At 36.4% G+C, this 20,935-nt stretch overlaps 1 protein-coding gene across 2 annotated transcripts in view; it reads left to right on the top strand.

Annotated features, from left to right (window-relative positions):
- LOC107040287 (mannosyl-oligosaccharide 1,2-alpha-mannosidase IA) overlaps window positions 1-20,407 on the top strand; it is a 60,295-nt gene extending 39,888 nt beyond the window's left edge. The window contains exons 2-9 of one of the 2 annotated variants that reach the window (XM_015260313.2): window positions 3,979-4,647; window positions 7,802-8,017; window positions 15,797-15,976; window positions 16,336-16,549; window positions 16,724-16,948; window positions 17,031-17,236; window positions 17,541-17,735; window positions 18,523-20,407. In XM_015260313.2, coding sequence (XP_015115799.1) covers window positions 4,279-4,647; window positions 7,802-8,017; window positions 15,797-15,976; window positions 16,336-16,549; window positions 16,724-16,948; window positions 17,031-17,236; window positions 17,541-17,735; window positions 18,523-18,645 — 1,728 coding nt within the window. In that variant the 5' untranslated portion in view covers window positions 3,979-4,278 and the 3' untranslated portion in view covers window positions 18,646-20,407. The remainder of the gene's footprint in view (window positions 1-3,978; window positions 4,648-7,801; window positions 8,018-15,796; window positions 15,977-16,335; window positions 16,550-16,723; window positions 16,949-17,030; window positions 17,237-17,540; window positions 17,736-18,522) is intronic. The other variant, XM_015260312.2, reaches the window with a different exon arrangement.
- Window positions 20,408-20,935: the final 528 nt, after the last annotated feature.

The following is a 20,935-nucleotide window of genomic DNA, read 5'->3' as shown; positions in this document are numbered from 1 at the left end:
CTAACTTATTCTCATTCCTCTCAATTCTTTCTCATTCTCCATCTTTTTTTCTCCACTACTATTTGTTACCTTTTTCTCCCTCCCTCCTCATTTTGCTTTCTCTACCCTCTTATCTTCTCTGCCATCTCGAGTGCAACTGATCGGAAAGCGTAGAAGCACCCAAGGGAATTGATCGTATTGCGAATTGCCATGTGGCAGCCAACAGGTTGCGTTCCTTCGATTTCTCAAGTTATTCCACACACAAAAACTCAGAATGCCTTTAAATTCCTTCCCATTGGAATGATTACTTCAAAGTGGCTTGCCAAGCTACATCCATACACACTGGTGTGGCCTTTTTCCCCCCAATAGGTTGGAGCACGGAAAAGATCATCGATGATTGAGCCATTTACTCGCAATAGTTCTATTCTTAGATTGACAATGCCGGCATCACTCAGGTGTTGGAGATTTGTATCTAAAAAGAGAGCACACAGCACAGCACAGCACAGATGGAAAAAAAAGAATAGTGAATTGACTCTGTCGATTCTTGGGGACTTGTACCAACCACGCTTCACCGGAGGAAACGTGTCTGTCGTCGAGGATATAAAGTACCTGGGTGAGTTCGTGACGGGAATTACTATGAATGAAGGTGGAGTCGTTGCGAAACATTAGAAAGAAAACAACGAAAACTGCAGCGTAAGAGGAAAATTAATGAAAAAAAGGTGAAAAAAATAAAAGGTTGGGGAAGTGCTTGGACTTTGTAAGCGATCCTTTGTCAAGGAAAACGATCCAATTGGCTCTTATCACGCACATAAATTCAAACGGTCAATGGGACATGAGACTTGACGCCATGAAATGAGGAAAAGGCATATCATTGGAATATTTTTGGTGTTTTTTTCTTCTTACACTTTATGTTATTCTGGGTGATTATTTTTTCTCATCATTTGATTTAAAAAAAAAGAATAATAAGCGGACGGAGAAATATCACTGATGTGCTATTTTTTCATTTTCTTTATTCCAAAATTCCGAGTTCACCCCAAAAATGTCAAACAAATTGTGAATGTTTTTGTTTAAGAATAACCGAAAGACCCTATAGCGTTATGTTACAAACTGTTATTCGCTATTGACAACAGCTGAGGTTCTCCAGAACTTTAACACTGCTGGTCCTTTATTTTATGTGTGCCGTTTGCATAAAAACTTGGTCTGTCACTAATAAAGCCCAATAACTCGCTTGGGGCATTAAACATAAGCTTACACGAGTACTGGGTGACATCACGCGGTCTCGTCATAATCTCCCAAGGAGACGTATAATATGACGATATTTTATAATTTTGCACAACTGAAATAGAGAGGAGAAAATAATTTTTTTAAATTAACAAGATCAAGTAGTGTCTTTGATGTGGCATGAAAAATAGTACTCTGTAAACCTTGCAAGTTGTCAAACCCGTATTCTCAATTCATGGGGATTTTCTTCGCTTTCAACTAAAATCCACGAGAGCCTTGACATTTTCTCATTCTTAATGAACATACACCAGCAACTTTACGCCCGGACATATAATGAATGCCAAATCAACACGGTCTGCTTCCCTCACAAGTTCAGAGACATGTTTGACGCCTGAAGTCTCCAGGTTGTCACCTCCAGGTTACCAAACTAACGTATGAGTTTGCCAGACTAGTCACAGTGCAAACCAACCAGTCGACCTATCCCTCGTCATCCGTCTTGGGTGGGCTCTCTCCCCCGCCCCTCCTCCGCCCCTAGCCACTCGTTTGCTCCCAAGGCGTGGAACACTTCTCTCGGCTTCTCTTGGTCCAACAAACACATCCCTCTCCTTCCACGACTTGGGTACGACAAAGTTTTGCCCGTTAGCAAAATTCCAAATGCCGGAAACCCAGCAACTCGAGGGATGGCACAATCCCCCCCCCTTCCCCTCCCGCGCCCCACTAGTCTCTGCGTATACGAGAAATTGGTGCTCCCTCTGAATTCTGACTCGTGGTCGAAAACTAGAGTTGAGTGGCTGTAGATGAGCCCTTCATTCTGCCAATTGAACTCCATCCGATACCAAAACACAAGTCTTGGAAGTTGTACATGACCTCGATGTTATATTTGCATCCAAATAGATGAGTAAAAAATTTCGATTAGTGAGAATCCATGTAAAAAGTGTGAAATTAATATTTTTCGTTCAAGAACATTTTGTCATATCGAGCTGTTTTGCAATCTGTTTTACTTAGTGAATTAAAATCAGTAAAATGAAAAGAGAATATGGTGTTTCCTTGGCTTGCGTATGACCACATCGAATCATATGTATAGTACAATTGCCGTAGCCAGAAAAATTATTCAACGGAATTAAATGAGTGGTTTCATTGAAAATCCATGAATATAATGTAATTATATGGTTTTATTGAAATTTATCAGGAACGTATATATTCGTTTCAGTTGGATACATTTATTCCAAACGATTTGATGGTTTGAAATTGCACGAACAATGTATCCATCCATATTGAGCGGATAATTTACGGGCAATGGAAAAATAATTAAATAGCCTACTTTCTAAATTCAATAATGCATTATATAATTTGATTTCAATTCATTCGTTCTCTGAAACTTCATTCAATGTACTATACTAAATTATTTAGTTTGATGTTTGAAATCTTCAATATCCTTAATATGCTATTCAGGAGAAAATTATTAGAGAATTTTCGCTGGTGAAATTTCTTTCAATTTGTGCGATGATTGCAGTCCCGTATATATTCCTCCCATTTATTGAATTTCTCGCAATGCACTAAATTCCCTTTCGTGCATCCATTGACCCTTTGCGTGACCATAGACTATTCATTTTATTATTAAAAATTTTCTTGCTCCTATATGTATATGAGATGATAGTCCGATATGATAGAGTTGAGGAGTGTTTTTTCTCAACACGTCCGTGTTTCAAAGAAATCATTGTAGGTAACTTGAGAAGTATAATTTTTTCATTCAAAAACTTTAAACTTTGAAAACAAAATAAAATAAGTTTTCCACTTTATTTTTGATGGATAAAGAACTTCACAGTCTCCTTACTTTTCGTGAGTTTCCCTCCTTTAGTTTGAGTTCAATCCGCATTATCGCCCCCTGAAGACGGATTCTCACGAGCTGATGTGGTCAGCATCCCGTGGAAACGAGACTCAAGGGTGATTGTGAAGATACGTTGATCTTCTTGCACATCCCGCGATGATACCTCGAGCTCTCTTTTCATGTTTCAGTCGGAAATTCCCCATCCTGCATTTTCATCGATTTTATCGAAGAAAGATTTGCACTATTTTTCAATCACCAATGGAAAAAAGAAAAAAAACAGTTGAAAATGAAAATCCGTGTTGCACGGATGCGTACGTTTCTGGAGTGAGAAAATTCTCTTCTCAATTTCGTCTATTCATCTCTCTGTGTATAGATACTGGATGATATTAAACTGCAGTAGGAATTTTACCATGGAGTGCCATAGAAATTCTTCCAACCGAAGCATCGATAATGATCATAACCCATCTTCTTCTCTCTCTCTCTCTCTCTCTCTCTTTTTTTTTTTCAACTTTCCAGTTGAATTGATATTACGATTCACTTCAGAAACGTAGGGGCAACAATTCTCCGCACATTTCTCCATAAATCTCGGAATACTTTTAATTGAAAAACTTATAAAATTCCACAACTTTTATTCCAATACGCTTCTCAAGATATATCGAGAACTATTCCAACTTATTCCTTTACTTTTTGTTTTATTTATTACTTTTCAGACATAATAAAATAGCGAATTATTCTCAATTGGGCATTGAAAAATCGGCTATTGTCAACGATATGCTTACCTCATTATAATAACTCTCAAGTTATACAGATATAGAAAAAATAAGTAGTCAACTGACGATACATCAAGTGGTATAGAGTGGTGAAGACTTACACATGACAATTGACAGCTCCCAAAGTGGTAGGATAAAAGCCTTGTGACATATTTAAAATAGGAGAATCATGTATTTCAGATATTTCTACGCTTTCTGATGGAAAATTCAAGGAGACAGGCCTGCAAGCACTGAAGGAGCTATACTAAAAACGAATTATAATATTTCCAATTACGCTTCAATTACGAATGAAAAAAAGATTATCCAATCGGGCGTGTATATAATTACAATTGTGAGAAAAAATCCAGTATTAATATCAACAAATATTCTTCATCATTGCTAATAATAGTAATTATCTGGAGGTGATAAAAAGCCGGCATAACGAGTGTCCAAAACGACACACCGGGTCAGGACAGGTGGACACTACAAAGTGTTGTGGAAATGCGACTCATACAGAGGCTAGCAGTCAGCGGTCTCGCATCCGTGGTGTTAATTGTCCTCTTAACTGGAACATTTATAACCAGGCGAGATCTAGCAACTGTTGTAGACCGAGGGGCTGGCCCTGGAGAGAGATCCGACCAGGTTAATCCTGCTTGGGTCCCCGACAATTCAATTTCTAAGCAGGATGATAAGATGAATGAAATCAAGGACAAACGTCCGGTCAATGTGAGACACAGACCAGCCGATTATTTGGCACAAGAGTCAGCTGTTGTACCTAAACCCAGAGCTGAACCAATTACTTATTTCGTTGGATCACCCAATCCTCCATTGGATGATGTTACTAATCAGCGGCGAGAAAAAGTCAAAGAGGTTTGTTAATAATCAATTTTTCTCTCACGGAATATCATTGTTTTATCGTCAACTGAATCATAATTATAGTACACCATTTGCGTGAGCAGCTCATTTGTTTCAATTTCAGAATTTTGATGGACATTGATGAACACAAATGCTGTTATCATTAGAGTTACTGGTGTACAACATTTCACTCTATTCCAAGCACCGACTATTATTCTGTTAGAATAGTATACTGGCTCCATCATTTATCCTATATCAACTTACTACCCACCATACCGCCGGCGGCCAACTTTTACAAGTTGAAATTGTCAACTAGAAACTATAATGATTAATTTTAATCATTATAGTTGCCTCTATTATGATTTATAAAGAAAATGTTAATTTTCAGGGGCTTGCTCAGCAGTTATTAGAGAGGACTATGACGAATTATACGGCTATTCTATCTAATCAATCAATATTTCATTATTATTTGCATGCTGAAAAGCACTATATTACATTAAAACTGTCTTTCAGGAAATGCTCCATCTGAAATTAATCATCAACGCCATGATTCTTATAATAATCTTCTTGTATTTTCGATGAGTGGCATATAATAGCAGTAGTGAAATTCCACTGCGCTAAATCATTTGAATGACACCCACCCGCCCCCTTGGGTAAACTTAATCTCACGATATCTGTCCTTCCAATAATCTCAGGAACAATTCTTCTCGCCCGAGACGTACTTTTTTTTGTCCATAATTTACCTTCTCTCTTGGTTCTTTGGAGAGACAACCGAGAGAATTCAGTGGCCCCTGCAAAACGTCTCTCATTGTCTAGCGCTTTCTCGCACCGACGACAACGACAGAGGTGTCTGCACAATGGAAAACGAGCTTTTCATAATGAAATGCTAGTTACAGGAACACGACGAAAGAGGTGTCATGTCTGTGCGAACAGCAAAACGCTGAGGGCATAGAGTGGGGGATTTCACACTCTATGACTGAGTGATATACATATATGTGTGGAGGCATGTAGTATAGGTATATGTATGATAAGTATGGTATAGAATAGGATTGAAGGTCTAATGCATTCAACCAGCCTGCATGGGTTTATACGTCTGGTGGGAGAGTCGGCGTCAGTGTCAGTAGTTCCCACCATCGCTTAAGCAAAGATTAATTCACACTATTAGAAGCTGGGTGAAGCCCTTCTTGAACACAATGCCTCACGCCTCTCACAATGATAAACAAAGCGGTAATTATGGACGCAGTTGACGATGCTGGATGTTGAGCCAAACCCCAAGGAGGAGGAGGATTCCTGTAGATGTATAGAACCACACCGTGATGATGATGATGGACCGCGGCGTTTATGTAGACAGTTTAGCGAGGCTTCACTTGGTACACAACTGTGGGTGAGGAAGCTGCTCGCTTTTCAAGCATTAACTGAGCCAACGTCAGGAGGATGATGAACAATACTGGCGTCGGCCACTTTACCCCAGCATACATATAACATGACATATATCGTGCCACGCTAATACGTGTCAGAACATTGGACTTGTAAATTTCAACCAATGAATCCCATACTTCACTTGTCAATATGTCATTATTATTGACAAGCTTTTCATATTTTATTTTTCAAACAACTCAACAATTATTGCTTGATGAAAAATCTCATTTCACTTATTCATTCTTTCTCCCGAAATTTCAATGAATAAAGCAGCGACTACAATCTTGAAGCATCCTACCGTAAAAATGATGACAGTCCTATCGCCTACCTCAATATAATCCTCAGACGTCCTTCTTTTTTTTTCTTTTTTTTTTCCATGTATACACCTTCATTCAAGTTTCATACAACGCCTTTGCCCCCTCATGGGTACCGAAAAAAGTCAATGCAATTTTCCGCTTAGCGAACAAGAAAAATTGGACCTAGTAGAATCAAGATGCAGATGCTCTCTCTGTCTTTCCCATTAGCATCAGTGGTTGGATATATACATTCCCTGGTGAGTATGCGGAATAATGAGATGAACGGTTTGGCCCCGACCCTGGAGGAGACAGCGATACAGAAAAGAGGGAAGAGAGAAAAAAAAAGGATTCTCTTTGGTAAAGAAAGTGAACAAAGATCCTGAGAACAATCACGTCAATGTGATACTTGTCTGGTGAATCTTTTCGGAAGGAATTAATTATACTCTAGATTGAATAAAAGTACAAAGGTCAAAGCAGCGAGGAGCGGTAGCACTACTCTATTTTTTACCCCCTTTGTGAATATATATTCACTACTGAGCTTTGATAAAAAGCTCAGGTTTTTCCTTTTTCCACCGCATTACAATCCGAAACTTTCACCATCACATACATACTGCTATATCTCACACCTCTCTCTCTCTCTCTCTCTCTCTCTCTCTCTCTCTCTCTCTCTCTCAGTGGAGGTAGTCACATGATGCAAACCAAAACAATAAATACACAGAGCGAAGGAATTTCTCGAAACAATTTTCCCTTGTTGAGAAGATGGAGATTGGATTCAAAGGCTGTTTTTTTTCTTAATTTTATTCCAAATTACATCACTTGAAATCGCTCCAATTTCTTCAATTTATTAGACAGTAAAAATAATTCTTGAATTCTCAATTTCATAAAATTCCCAACTCTGTGTGAAAAGCAATGTTCAATTATTAACACAATAATTAGTTTTTCGTTTGTTGTCGTAAAACGCTGATTACTTTGCCAGACATAGCGCCAGAATTTCAAGAACAATTATCATAGCTTTCACGTGACAAGACTTTGAAAATAAAGGTGGCATGCATTCGCGTACTCGAAGCATTTGAGGGGGAAAACAACGAATGTAAATGTTCAAAGTACTTGAAAACTACTACCGGTATACGGCAGTAGGTTGGAAGGGGATGAAGTGCAAGTTTCGTGGCTTTCATCCGACACCTCTACAAAGTTGATCTTGTCGAAACATTCTCGAACCCATTCTCACCAGTCTACGACTCACTTTGGCCTTTCTTCCTCACTGAATTTTCATTGAAAGATAACACACTCTCTGCGAAATTCGACATACTATTTTTCCCCCTATCTCTGCATTGACCATTTAATTATCTCTCAGTTGTATTTTAAGAGAGCCGAGAATTTTTATGTAAGCAAAGCACATGGACGCAGACAATGCAATACATCTTAAATTTATCCATTTATTTATTGTTTTTCAGATGATGCTGCATGGGTGGAAACACTACGTCAGATATGCCTGGGGCCAGAATGAGCTTAGACCTTTATCAATGAAGGGACACACTGCCAGCATCTTTGGTACATCTGCCATGGGTGCCACTATTGTCGATGCTCTCGATACACTCTATATCATGGGACTGAAGGAAGAATTCAACGAAAGCAAAGCGTGGATAGCTAAGAAACTTGACTTTGATATTGTAAGTCCAAAAACAAAAAAAAAGTTAATTTCATTTTACACAATGCCACAATGCATTTTTGTTACATGGGAGAGATGTAATTTTCCAGCCCAGCTCATTGTCATGCACGCACAGTGAATTAATTATTAAAATTAATAGTGAATTCTAATGGCACATGAAACACCCAAGACGAAAATAACTCAATTCCATAAACTCACAACTTGTTATTATAACTAACAAAACTATTATGTATATTAATGATGCTATATGTATAAGTTTACTCGACAAAGCCCGCGAGTCATTCACAAACACACACACAACGTGCCATACTCGGGGGAATTTCACTAGGCACTGGAAACCAATCCTACCTGGATTATAACTAGCCTTTTTCTTTAGCCAAAGTAGCCAAGCTGCAGTTAGCATACCGCCGCATATAATATCCCTCTATCCACCACCTGAAACTCAACTGCTCGGTGTATCCGAAGTTGGTAGGTAGAGGCTCCAGCATTAAAGGGGATTTCCAAGTGGATAACTTGTCGTATTAGGGCTAGGCTTTATGCAGGATAGCATAAGGGTAACAGTGTTCGGTTGACAGTGCAAGTAGTGGGAAAATTTCACGTTGACACACCATGAGGATGTCGTAAGGACGACAGATGCCGCGAAAGCTTTTCCCAATTTACCTTCAAACTCATTTTAAAACCTCAAACTAGATTGGTGAATCGGATTTCTTCGTTATTATGCTTCTCTTCCCAACTCTATTCTTTCGTGCTGGTGATTTTTTTTTACTTAAAAAAAAAAAAATTTAGTACGATGAGCAATGGCTGATGTGACTGTTATTTGGTACAACTTGTGTGTACGATGCAACATATTGAACTCGATCGATTTCAAAAGCCTACTTTTTTTTTTCTTTGTGAGCATGACTAAGTGTGAACGAATGGGGCAATGTTCAGGGATTAACACGACCGGACAGACTAGACAGGGGTTTATATATCTACCACTATCTAGCGTACAATAACACAAAGTAGAGATTTGAAACTAAATAGATTACAGATAGGAGGGAAAAATTACAAGATTACACAGTGAGGATTTGCACTTTCAAAGTCTTCCCAGTCATTCATGATCTATTTTTCTAGTATATTAAAATCGGTATTATGTATAATAAATATGGCCATTAACTACATGTATGATTTGAATTGTGCGCCAACATTTTCTGATGATACGGGCTAAAGTTTTATTCAGCTGTGTAGAATTTTTTTTGTTAATTTCTAAAGCTGATTATGGAGCACTGCAGCCCTTCTTTTATGTATCAATTTAATAATTGAATTTCTCCCAAAATAATATGATGTGGTTATCCAAAAATTCTGCACCACAAGAAAATTGAATTAAAAGTACCTAGCAGTAATTTTTTTTTTTTAATCTATGCAATACGCCCTACATACCATCTAGTCCATTCTTTCCCAGGGATGTTCCACCCAGTGAAATAAATTTAAAAATAAACTTTTCAGAGTAGGATCTATGTATTAAAACTATTGCCTTAGTTGCTCCGTTGCAAGTGTATAACTCAATAACTTTACCAATTCTCAAGATCTATTATGACATTTTCAATGAAGAGAACCCTTTTCCAGGCTGCCCTCTTCTCGAGCTTTTTAATAGAAGACTCCGGAGAGTTTTCAACATCATTGATTGTTTATTGCAGTGAAAATGTCCAGATGTTTGTTCTATATATTCCCGATATCTAAATAATAATCATTAGTGTAAAACAACTCATTGTTTATTGTCCGTTTATTAGCCGTCTAAAAGAATAAAATGATGTAATCGAAAAAAATTGGCCCAGTGTACCCAATTTTTGGATTAAACTACTTTCTTTTACCTCCAAAATAACATATTTTCGCTTTTTTATATGAAAATAAATCCAGTGACTATGCGCAATAATTCCTGATCAAACGATTAGGATTTCACATGATTTGAAAAATTTGAAGAGAAATTTGAAAATGCTGTCTATTTAAAACATTGAATAAGTTTAATGAGTTTTTTTACATTAATGATCGGTTTTGGCACATAAGGAATATAGGGGAGACATGATGATCCTCAATTCAATAATAAGTGAATACACACGGGAGTAGTCTCCCTTTAGCTATTACACTGATGGAATTTACTACTCAATTTTCGTAGTAACTATACAATTATCAGTTGTAATACCTCGAAAGCCTGGAGATTATCGGAGGTTTTCCGAGTTTCCTTGCTTCGAGAATATGTGCGTAAAGTTCGACAGTGTTAGAATGGACTATCTGTCAAACTTACACGCACATTTTCTCAGCCATGGAAAACTTGAGTGCAATATCCAATTACCGTTCAAGCTCAAGAGATATACTTCCAGAGAATTTTTGTACTGAGAGGATTTACTCGGAATTTTTACATCTCCTCTCTCATCAGTGGCTACAAAAAAAATTGTGTTGAATTTTTTTTGTCTGCTGTTGTACAATTTCTTCCCACCGAGAATGATGCATGAGCGCTGTTGTTTCATCAAAAATGAGGAAAACAAAGCAACGACAAAGGCAACAAAACTTACCGACACTTTTTTTGGGGAGAGAGGAGACAATTCAGGATGAATTAGAGTCGCTTGTGAACAAAGCTAACAGCTCCTATGTTATGTGGAATTCGAGGGGGTGAAGGCCACTTAAATGGGAATCCATCCTCTACCATAGAGCCAGTTCATTCCTCAGGGAGGTAAAAAATTCTGACAAAGACGAGCCTCACTATTAAAACTGACAAGCTGGATATGAAATAAGATTACGTAGATTAATGTATTTCATATTATCACGATTACATTATGGCTTACTCATGTGCATCACCACGCTCTCAACCTGTGACAATTTTTTTGTCACTTGGACAAATTATTATTTGCCTATATTTTTAAATTTTCTGAAAAATTCAACTTACTCAAAAAAAAAAAAAATCTAATCTCTCTGTATTGTGATTGCAACAAGTCCCTCCCACGATTCGCCATGAATTTGCATAGTACCCCTGATACATAAATACTAAAAACTGAAAACTAACAAAAATGTCAGAAACACTCTTACAGTATGACTAAAACCCCCAACACATATCTTTTTTATGGAAAACCCGATGAAATAAATTCCCTACTTTGTCCCCCTCCCCTCCCCCGACAGAGGACCTTTGGGGCTTGTGAGGTTGAGAGAGGTCAGACGTGGCCTGAACTGTAGCCAGTAGCAGAGGAAAGTCTAAAACCAAGGCTTTCAATACCTCCTAGCGAAGCTGGCACGTACAGGCAGGTCTAGTACCTTTTAACACACCATCTGGTAAACCCATGCACTCATCCAGCTAAATTAACAGCATATTATAGGTGAAAACGATTAGGAACCTGAATATCTGTACATTATCATTATCATTATGTCCCTTCAATTATGTTATCTTGTGTTTTTATTTATTATATTTAAGCCACGTTCATTCATAATACTACTGTAATCCTATTTTATGTGTAGCGTGACAGTAGTATAGAATGGGATAAAGGAAGAGCTGTCAAGGTTTAAACCCCGTGGGTGAAATTAAAGGCTAACGTTGAAAAACTTGGCGAGTAACTCGTTGACCAAGGAGACTCATTCTTCATTTTTTCTCTCTTTGTTTCTTGGCCTTTTTTCTCTTTTCTTTCTTTACAAACTTTTTTTTCTTTCTCAAAACTCAACTTCCGCCTTGACGGTCTTTACTGCGGATTTCAAAGCTTCTGTAAAGGTTTCGGTAGGTGCATAGTGGAAAACAGGAGTTGAAATACAGAAACGGATGGGGAGAAAAAAAAACACACACACACACACATACAAACACACCTTTTTAAAAGAAAAAAAGAGTTGGTAAATGTGTGAACGAGCGAAAAGGATGGAAGAATAGATTCCAAAGACTTTCTTGGTTATTGCGCTTTAAGATATCCCCCCGGTGCACCCTTCTGCTCCCACTCCCACTCATAAACTCTCACTAAGTCGTGCGAAGATGTTTGCTTCGTACTACCATAACCCTTTTGATTCGTTTCACTTCACCATGTTTTTTTTTTCTCTAGTTTCCACTGCGCTTCTCGAGGAACGGTATTATTGCGCTCTCGTTACATTGTTCGTTGATATATAATTCAAGTCGCGGTTGAATATAAGCTATGTCAAGTACAGAGGTGGATAGCGTTCTTACCTGTTTCCTTGTTGTTTCTCTTTGATCAATGTATATTCGTCACTAAAAAGATTTTTTTATCCCAATGGAATTGGCGAAATGTTGTTACACATTTTAGGAATTATTTAATGATAAGCCATGTTTATTGAACGATCCAAATCAGTAATGAAAAGTATTATTGGTTCTACTCTACAACAGCAGGAATGAGGAAATGGATACTCCTCCCCATGGATAAATACATCACTTTGGTAGCTTTCCCCCATGCAGAACACTACCCCTGAGATGTGTGCTGATTGAGATAGTCTCTCAACAGCCATTTTCCTCGAGGCGTGTATTTACCACTGAAATCATCCAGTCTCCCCACTAGATTTCATTCATCACTTGTGATGTTGAAATGAAAACATGAACAAAATGAGAAAAAATAAAACAATGGAGTTAGAGGTAATGGTCTCCTTGTCAGGATTAACGTTTTCTTTAACGATCACTGGGCACCTTCTCGTTTTAACGTGCCTGCGCACTCTTCTCCACCGAAGCTCTTATTCTTTCTTTTACGCCCTCTTCACCATTGGCTCAGCCCCCTTGCTTCCATTCTTCGCCAACGGGCCTCCCAGGTCGTGCATTACCACGATAATTCCCATGCACATCTCACCCCGACCTGATTCCTTTATCTTGGTTTCTCTGGCTCCTTCCAACTTGCCTCGCATATTCCCCCGGCTGCGCACCTTTACCTCTCCTGGATAAAGCCGCTTCTCAAAGTAAAAAAAAAAGCACGGTTTTCACGTTGAAACAATTCAACACTTGAGAGTCATGGTTCACTCGCACTGATAGCCATGACAAAAACCAAGATTTTTCGAGATTATAGGTCTTTCAGTAGCTGAAGATGAGAAAAAAAGAAAAAGAAAAAGAATCAAGAGAAACGTGATGGAACAGCTAAAATATTCCAGCTATCAGAGAAAGGATAAAGCAAGTCGAATTTATAGAGCTGAACAAATTAAATGAATTTAAAGTTGTTTTTTTTTGTTTTTAACGCTACATGTTTATTTAAGAAAATTGATGATCCTCAAATCAAGAATCTCTCTTAAATTGATAACAGTATAACAGTATATAGATAGTCATTTTAATAGAATTGTTTTCCTTTCATTTTTTACCCCCATCTTTCTTTACATTTTGGACTGTGTCTTTCTTCTTCACTCCGGCGACAATCTCTGGCATCGAAAACCTCGGCAGTATTAGGAAAAATCGCTACTATTACAGCAGGTGGGAGCTGCGGTAATATTTTGCAATTTTCTCGCCGGATGTATGGTTTCAGTAGGACGTATGAGATAGAGACACGGATTGGCGCTTTTATTTATGGCTAGGTTATCTGATATAGTCGTTAATTTCCATTTTCCAAATGTGAATTTATTAATCCGAAATGCTTGGTCGGTCGATCAATAAGTGCATATTTATAGAAAATTGAAAACAACATATAATGGATTCAGTGAGGGTGAATTTAATTAAATATCATTCAGTTGAGTATTAAAATTGTACATACATTGAAAATATTTCTCATAATGCAAGGATTTTTGCTCTTATTGTAGACTGAGACCGGACAATTTTGTATAAAATTAGCATACACAAATGAATTTTATAAATTAAAAAAAAATGCTTTCCATCGTTAACTTTTTTTTGAAATTATTTTCTTGAAATCTCCAATCTTATCGAGTTGTCACACGAAATAAAGACAAACAAATATTTTCAATTTGAGAATATTTCTTTTTCTTTTGTGCAGAAATTAACGAGGTGGAATTTTCAAGTACACCAACAACTTTATAATTATTGAACCTTTTCATAAAATATAAGCCAACAGAAGAAAATGATTCATTAACTAATTAGAAAATTATGCGTCACTTGCGCTGCTCATTAGCGAACCTGAATACTTTTTCCTTTGATACTCTGTTTTACACTTCTCGCCCAGGAGTTCTCTTCCACGGTGATCCTATTGCTCCCTCTGCGCAATATTCCCAGGAAATTCTGTCATTCACATTTGCAATATTATACACTCCCTAGAGACTCGCTGTTTTTTCATTAAAAAAAAATAAAATTGTCAACTTATCTCTTGATTTATTCATTTATGATTAAAACTTGCAGAATGAAAATAGAAAATGAACTATTAGAGATGATAATGTCCCATTAATAAATAGTGAAAGTGTGATAAATTAATTTTCAAGCGGAGGTGGGAAAAAGGGGTGCCTCCAGTAGAGGAGGCATATTGAATATCCAACCGCGCGGTAATTGTCGCGAAGCTTACACTTTTACTTAGAGTACACCATTAGTGTATGAAACGCCAACCACTACAGCTATAGTTAAGGCTCATGCGGGCTTTATATGCATTACATATACTGACCACCCTCCGTTCCCCTCCCTCTCATCTACTATCTTCATACCTCGCATGTATTAATTCAAAACGTACATAAGCTCTTTCGGTTAGCCTCAGGTGTATCACAAGAATTATCTCGGCTGGTGCTACATTTCGACGGCTTTACAAAATACACTCATACGTACTATATGTTCGATGTATACTGCCGATAACACATGCCAGCTGGATATTTCAATTACACAGAGCGAAAGGCCAATTCTCAAATTAACAATATTCTCCTTCAATGAAAAACAATGCAATTAATGTTAAACTAAGCTAAATAAAAGTTTGGAATTTTATAATGTTTTAAAAAAAAAATCAATTTCCTCTCGAGCATCTATTTTGCATCAGAAAGACAATTATTGATTCACTGTATAAGTGTTTACCAAGTATTAATTTTTTATAAAAAGTATGCGCAGGGTAAATAAGAAGAAAAAGGGCAAACATGGGCCAGCAATTTTCATGGTTCACGAGTCAACTTCAATTTCCTAATTAACTGGTAGTTACAAAGGGGCAGGGGGAGGGGAAAGAGAGTAAGGGCGAACGGGAAAATGGGAAGAATACATAGACGTTGAATGTATGAAGGCGTGGCTGCTAATTGTCTCACCAATAATTTGCTGCCCCCGATTAGACTGTCCATCAACCATTCGTGATTGCCAAATAAACAAACAAACAAACAAGCGAAAAATCCTTTTCTGCGTCAAAATAGGTGACGTATATGGATAACTGTATATCCATTAGAGCTTTCCTACAGTTGCCTATATACTAGCAATGTTGAATTGCTATAATGAGCGCGCTTCGAAAAATATTTGCTAGAAGCCCTGGGAAAGAGCCCGACGCGAGGGTCTATATCTATAGTATACGAACGACTGTGTGAATTGCAAGAGGAGTCCGTTTTGCTCTATTCCGAAGGGCTGTCTTTGCAAAATGAAAAATACAAACTCAAAGTGAAGCATGAACTCATTAATGTATCCATTTTTCCTGCTTCATTTTTTGTCTCTTTAATTCTTCATTTTCAGCAAATCACGTTGATAATTATTTCCAATACTCTGAGTTTATTTTTCCATGGAAGATGAAACTGAAAATATACGAATGAAAGGGAATAATAATATTCCATCACAATAATTAATAATAATTATATTGTCCTGCAAAAGATAATGATGAAAATTATGATAAAATTGTTTCACGAAATGCATGCACAAAAGTTGAGCTTCCATTAATTGTGATTTCAGAATTCGGAAGTATCATTATTTGAAACGAACATCCGTTTCTTGGGTAGTCTTTTATCGTGCTACGCCCTTACTGGTGATGTGCTATTCAAAGAGAAGGCTCGTCAGCTGGGTGAACGGATGCTACCAGCGTTTGAAACGGACACTGGAATACCGCATTCCCTCATCAACCTGCAGACTGGGGTAAGTCAAGATACTGTAACTTTACTCTCTATCTCCTTTACACCGCTGAAATTGGTATCGTGGCGTTAATAATGAACAATCATCTATAGTCTGATTATTCATTTGAATTGATGTGAATAAAAATTCTGAGAAAATAAAGAGTAATTCTATTTTTTGGAATTATCGGGCTTCAGAATGATTAATACTTGCCAATGTAATTACTCATACGAAACGTCCATTGGATATATGACTAATGAATTTCCCAGATTAATATTCCATTCATATTAATTATTGTTCAATGAAAATTTTTTACTCCTGCCTAATTTAATTTCAAATGAATTTTGGATTATCTCCTTTTAATTAACTGTGTAAATTTACAGGCGAGTAGAAATTACGCATGGGCAAGCAGTGGCTGCAGCATTCTCTCTGAAATTGGCACTTTGCATCTTGAATTTGCGTATCTCAGTGATATAACTGGCAATCCAGTGTTCAGGAGTAAAGTGGAGAATGTGAGAAAAGTGTTGAAAAGTCTGGAAAAGCCAAAGGGACTCTATCCAAATTACATCAATCCACGAACTGGAAAGTGGGGCCAACGTAAGTACTTTGCCCGTTTTTTTTTCTTCTTTTTTTTCATTTTAGGTTTAAACCCTCTTCAATTACTCCATTTCACTTTGATGATGGATAATAGACAGACTTCTCGAGTCTTCTTAGGCTATTAGTTCTTAAGTGAAAAAAAAAAAAAAAAAAAGATTCCTATCGTTTGTATAGATCACATGTCGCTGGGAGGACTCGGCGATAGTTTTTATGAATACCTCCTAAAAGCGTGGATTCAATCTGGAAAGGAGGATATAGAGGCGCGTGAAATGTACGATGAAGCAATAGCGGCTGTTGTCAAAAATATGGTTAGAAAATCGCCAAGTGGATTGGTGTACCTGATGGATTTGAAGTTTGGTAGACCTGAGCATAAAATGGGTCATCTAGCCTGTTTTGCAGGTAATTTATGATAATAATAAACAAGTAAAAATAATAAAATTGAAAATTTTACTTTTCAAAACATTCTTTTGAATTTTCTCAGGTGGAATGTTCTCACTGGGAGCGAAAACAAAAGAGAATCAAGTGGCAAATAAATATATGGAGATTGCAGCAGGTTTAACAAATACTTGTCACGAATCCTATAATAAGACCCAAACTAAACTCGGACCCGAGGTCTTTCACTTCATTGAGGGCAACGAGGCACGGAGCCTCAGAAGTGGCGAAAAATATTACATCCTTCGGCCTGAAGTATATATTTTATTTGATTTTATTTTTAATTCTCTGTTTATTCCCATATCACTGAGTAGCATTCGTACAATCAGTGATATCAGTAATACAAGGGAGAATGGTTGCAAGTATTTTTATCACTCGCAACCCGCACTCGATGAGTGCATTTTTCACTATTATATAATCTCATTCAATCCCCAACTGGCATTAATATGAAAATTTTCCTCTATATCATCAACAACATTCACAATAAATTCATATGATAAACAAAATATACAGTTGGAATGCGAAATATTTGCTACAATTTTGACGTTCACTTTTGTAGACATTTGAGTCGTACTTCGTGATGTGGCGGCTTACCAAGGATCCTAAATACCGAGAGTGGGGTTGGGAAGCCGTACAGGCGCTGGAAAAGCATTGTCGTGTACCAGCAGGATTCACGGGACTCACTAATGTGTATCAGCTAGATTCACCAAAGGACGACGTACAACAGAGTTACTTCTTTGCCGAGACACTGAAGGTAAATTAGATTTTTTAAAACTATATGCCGTAAGACTTTCTTTCAATACTTGATAAGGTGAGCTCATCGGTGCTGCTTGAGCCAGCTTGCCAGCCAGTCAGTCAGTCAGTCAGTCAGTCACTTTAATAATTGAAGATATTTCGAGTTATCGTTTCATTAATTCACGCATAAATTCATGTCACGTTTGTGAAATCCAGTGGAAACTAGGAAGCTGTTAATGTTTTACAGCTATAAGAGCATAAAAAATACTGTGATTTCACGATGAAGAACAAGGGGTGGTAGGGGTAGAAGTAAGAGGCGTAGAAATAAAAAAATATATACATCGGCCTGAACGTCATCCATCGGTCGTCAAGAGCTATGAGCTTTTATGCCTGGCGTTAAAAGCTAAAGCCGATGAAGTGCATTTTTCGTTATACGTCATATTCCATGTAACTTTTATGTCGTCCACCTTTCAGTGACACCATCTCTCTTTCTCTCGTACTACAGGGCTACAATCAGTCGTAAGCCTGTAATGGCTATAAGCCATATGGCCATTTTCATTAATTCAGGTCATACCCTGTCAATGGGGCTTTCAATGTATGCTAGAGCTAGGACTCTACGGGATGAGTCTGTCGTCGTAATTATTCGTGACATTGCTGCCAACATTCCAGTGGATTTTAAAGTACAACTAGAGGATTAGATGAAATTGGGCAAAATTTTCGTCGAATTTATTCATTTTTTAAATTACTCTCGACTCAAATGATTGTTGATAATTATTAACTTGTTTTTTTTTTCTTTTTGTTCACAGTATCTTTATCTGCTATTCAGTGATGATAATCTTATAAGCCTTGATGACTGGGTTTTTAATTCAGAAGCGCATGTCTTACCCATCAAAGGAAAACCATTCTACCGTGCTGAACCGAAATCATAAATCAATATCAATTCAATTTTTTTCAATACTTCGATAGGATTGTCAATGCGTTGATCGAAGAAATATTCAACTTATTCGACGATTGAAAATTAGATGAAATGAAAACAAACTGTCAATCGTCGACTAGAATAATTGTAAATAAATAATTATATGGGTAATGGCGGTGGTGATGAGTGTGAATATTTGGGGTTTTTTTTTTAGTCGAAATACCTGATTGGGATTAATGATTCCTTTCGATTTTCATGTGTGAATGTGCATGTTCAATCATGTGGCCTAATTACTGAGGACGCTCGCTGATTATCCTTTTTTTATGTGTACTAATCCTTGTGTGTAATGAAATTCTTCAACTTGTGAATTTGTTGACTCTTGTTGAGCTTCACGTATCGTGTATTATAATCGCCGAAGCTATTGTAACGAAATAGGAAAATATTAGGGTGATGAATTTATGAATGATTACAATTCAGTAAAACTGATGAATGGCTTCCAGAAGTTGATGAAAAGAATAAATGAAACTCATTAAAAAATTCAACGTCTCCTGATGAGACAATCAACATCTTCAGTCATTCGGTTTTTCATCTTAGTTGTCCCTCACACAAGTGCTCCTTCGACTGAAAATTTTTTAATTATTAAAAATTTATGGAAATTAAATTTTTTTCCCTGAGAAAAAAAACAGAGTTATGTATGTAGAAATTCAAACATTTTAATGAATGATTAATGTTCGAAGCTGTAAGTGGGAAACAAAATACACTTAACAATCATAAATGCAAATTCCATTTTATGCCAATTACAAAAATGTATTCACACAACCAAACAGTGTGATTGTGTGCAATTTTCTTATGATTTTTTTTTGTTTTTTAATAATTGAAGAATGAATGAATCACTTGATTCCAACGAAGTGTGCATTACATTGATGAGGTGCCAGATGAAAATGAAAACTATATATACATGTATATGTATATCCGGCAGTCAGTGATTAAATAATTATCGTAAGAAACATTTAGCTAACAATTTTAACGAATTAATGAAAAGAAGTTAATTAGAAAAAGAAAATGATACTTAGAAGAAATGTGTATTGAGCCTAGAAGTGTACATAAAAAATTACATGAAAGTCCTATTCTGTATGAGGTTTGTGGAGTAGTGAGTATATCGTACTGATTAGCTCAGGACGAATGCAATTGTGTAGTTGTTGCAACGAAAATGTAAAGTATAAATTTGAAAAGAACTTGATTTCCTTTGCATAAAGACAAGTTAATTATGACATAAACATCTTTTTATTGTTTGTAAAACAAATTTGTAGACGAGCCAATATTGGCCAACAAATCTTCCGAATAAAATTAAAAAACTGTATTACATGAATTTTAATGGCATTTGTGGTACTTAAGCGTGCCGATGACTATCATATTGCATTGATCAAGTTTTTAAAAATATATTTTGCTGAATTTTAAGTCTTCTGATAACAATTTGTTATGAAAAATGTAAAATTACACTTTTAATGCAAATTCTTCCAATGTAACTACTGTTTATTGAGACAGAATGTTTATATGAAGCGAAAAAGAAAAATGATAATGTACGTACATCTATTTCTAAGATTAGAAATAGTCTATTCATTATACATAAAGTTTGCAATTACTCAATGTGACCACAACTCATTTTTGTATTAAACAGACAAACTCAGATTTTTTTCATCAATGAAAGAAAGAACTACAAGAGATGTATCAATGAAATAACGATAGTAATAATATATTAAAGGGAAACGTCTGAAGTCAGCAATTTATAGTAATAATTAATCGCCTATGGGGAAACTTTGTGAATAGTTATTTAATAATTTATTATTGTTGATTAGAGCATGTTACTTTAAATGCCCTGAAAATCCATAGAAAAATCAATTTCACTGGGGGTTTTTGTAGTATCAATGAAGAATTTCGGTTGCTCGATAAAACTTTATTCATCAACACTATACCACCACTTTTTTTGTTTAGCCTAAACTGCCGAAAGGAATGCATTTCAATTAAAAGACTATAACACACAATTGGCAGAATGATGTGAAAAATACAAAACATTATGTAACAATGAAAGCATTATAGGATAAGATATAAATATATTTAACGTTGAAACATCCTTTTTCACAATAAAACTATCCAAAAAAGAAAAAGTGTAAATAATGATGAAAAAAAAAGAAAATCATAGCAATGACGGAATTTAATTTGAAAATGAATTTATGTGATGATTAATTTAACATAAATCAGTGATGAAATAAATAAATGAATAAATATCAGTAATATAAATAGCA

The sequence above is a fragment of the Diachasma alloeum genome, unplaced genomic scaffold (genome assembly GCF_001412515.2).
Source record: "Diachasma alloeum isolate Michigan unplaced genomic scaffold, Dall2.0 Dall_scaffold_00326, whole genome shotgun sequence".
NCBI classification, from domain to species: domain Eukaryota; kingdom Metazoa; phylum Arthropoda; class Insecta; order Hymenoptera; family Braconidae; genus Diachasma; species Diachasma alloeum.
This window is presented reverse-complemented; position numbering and strand designations above follow the sequence as displayed.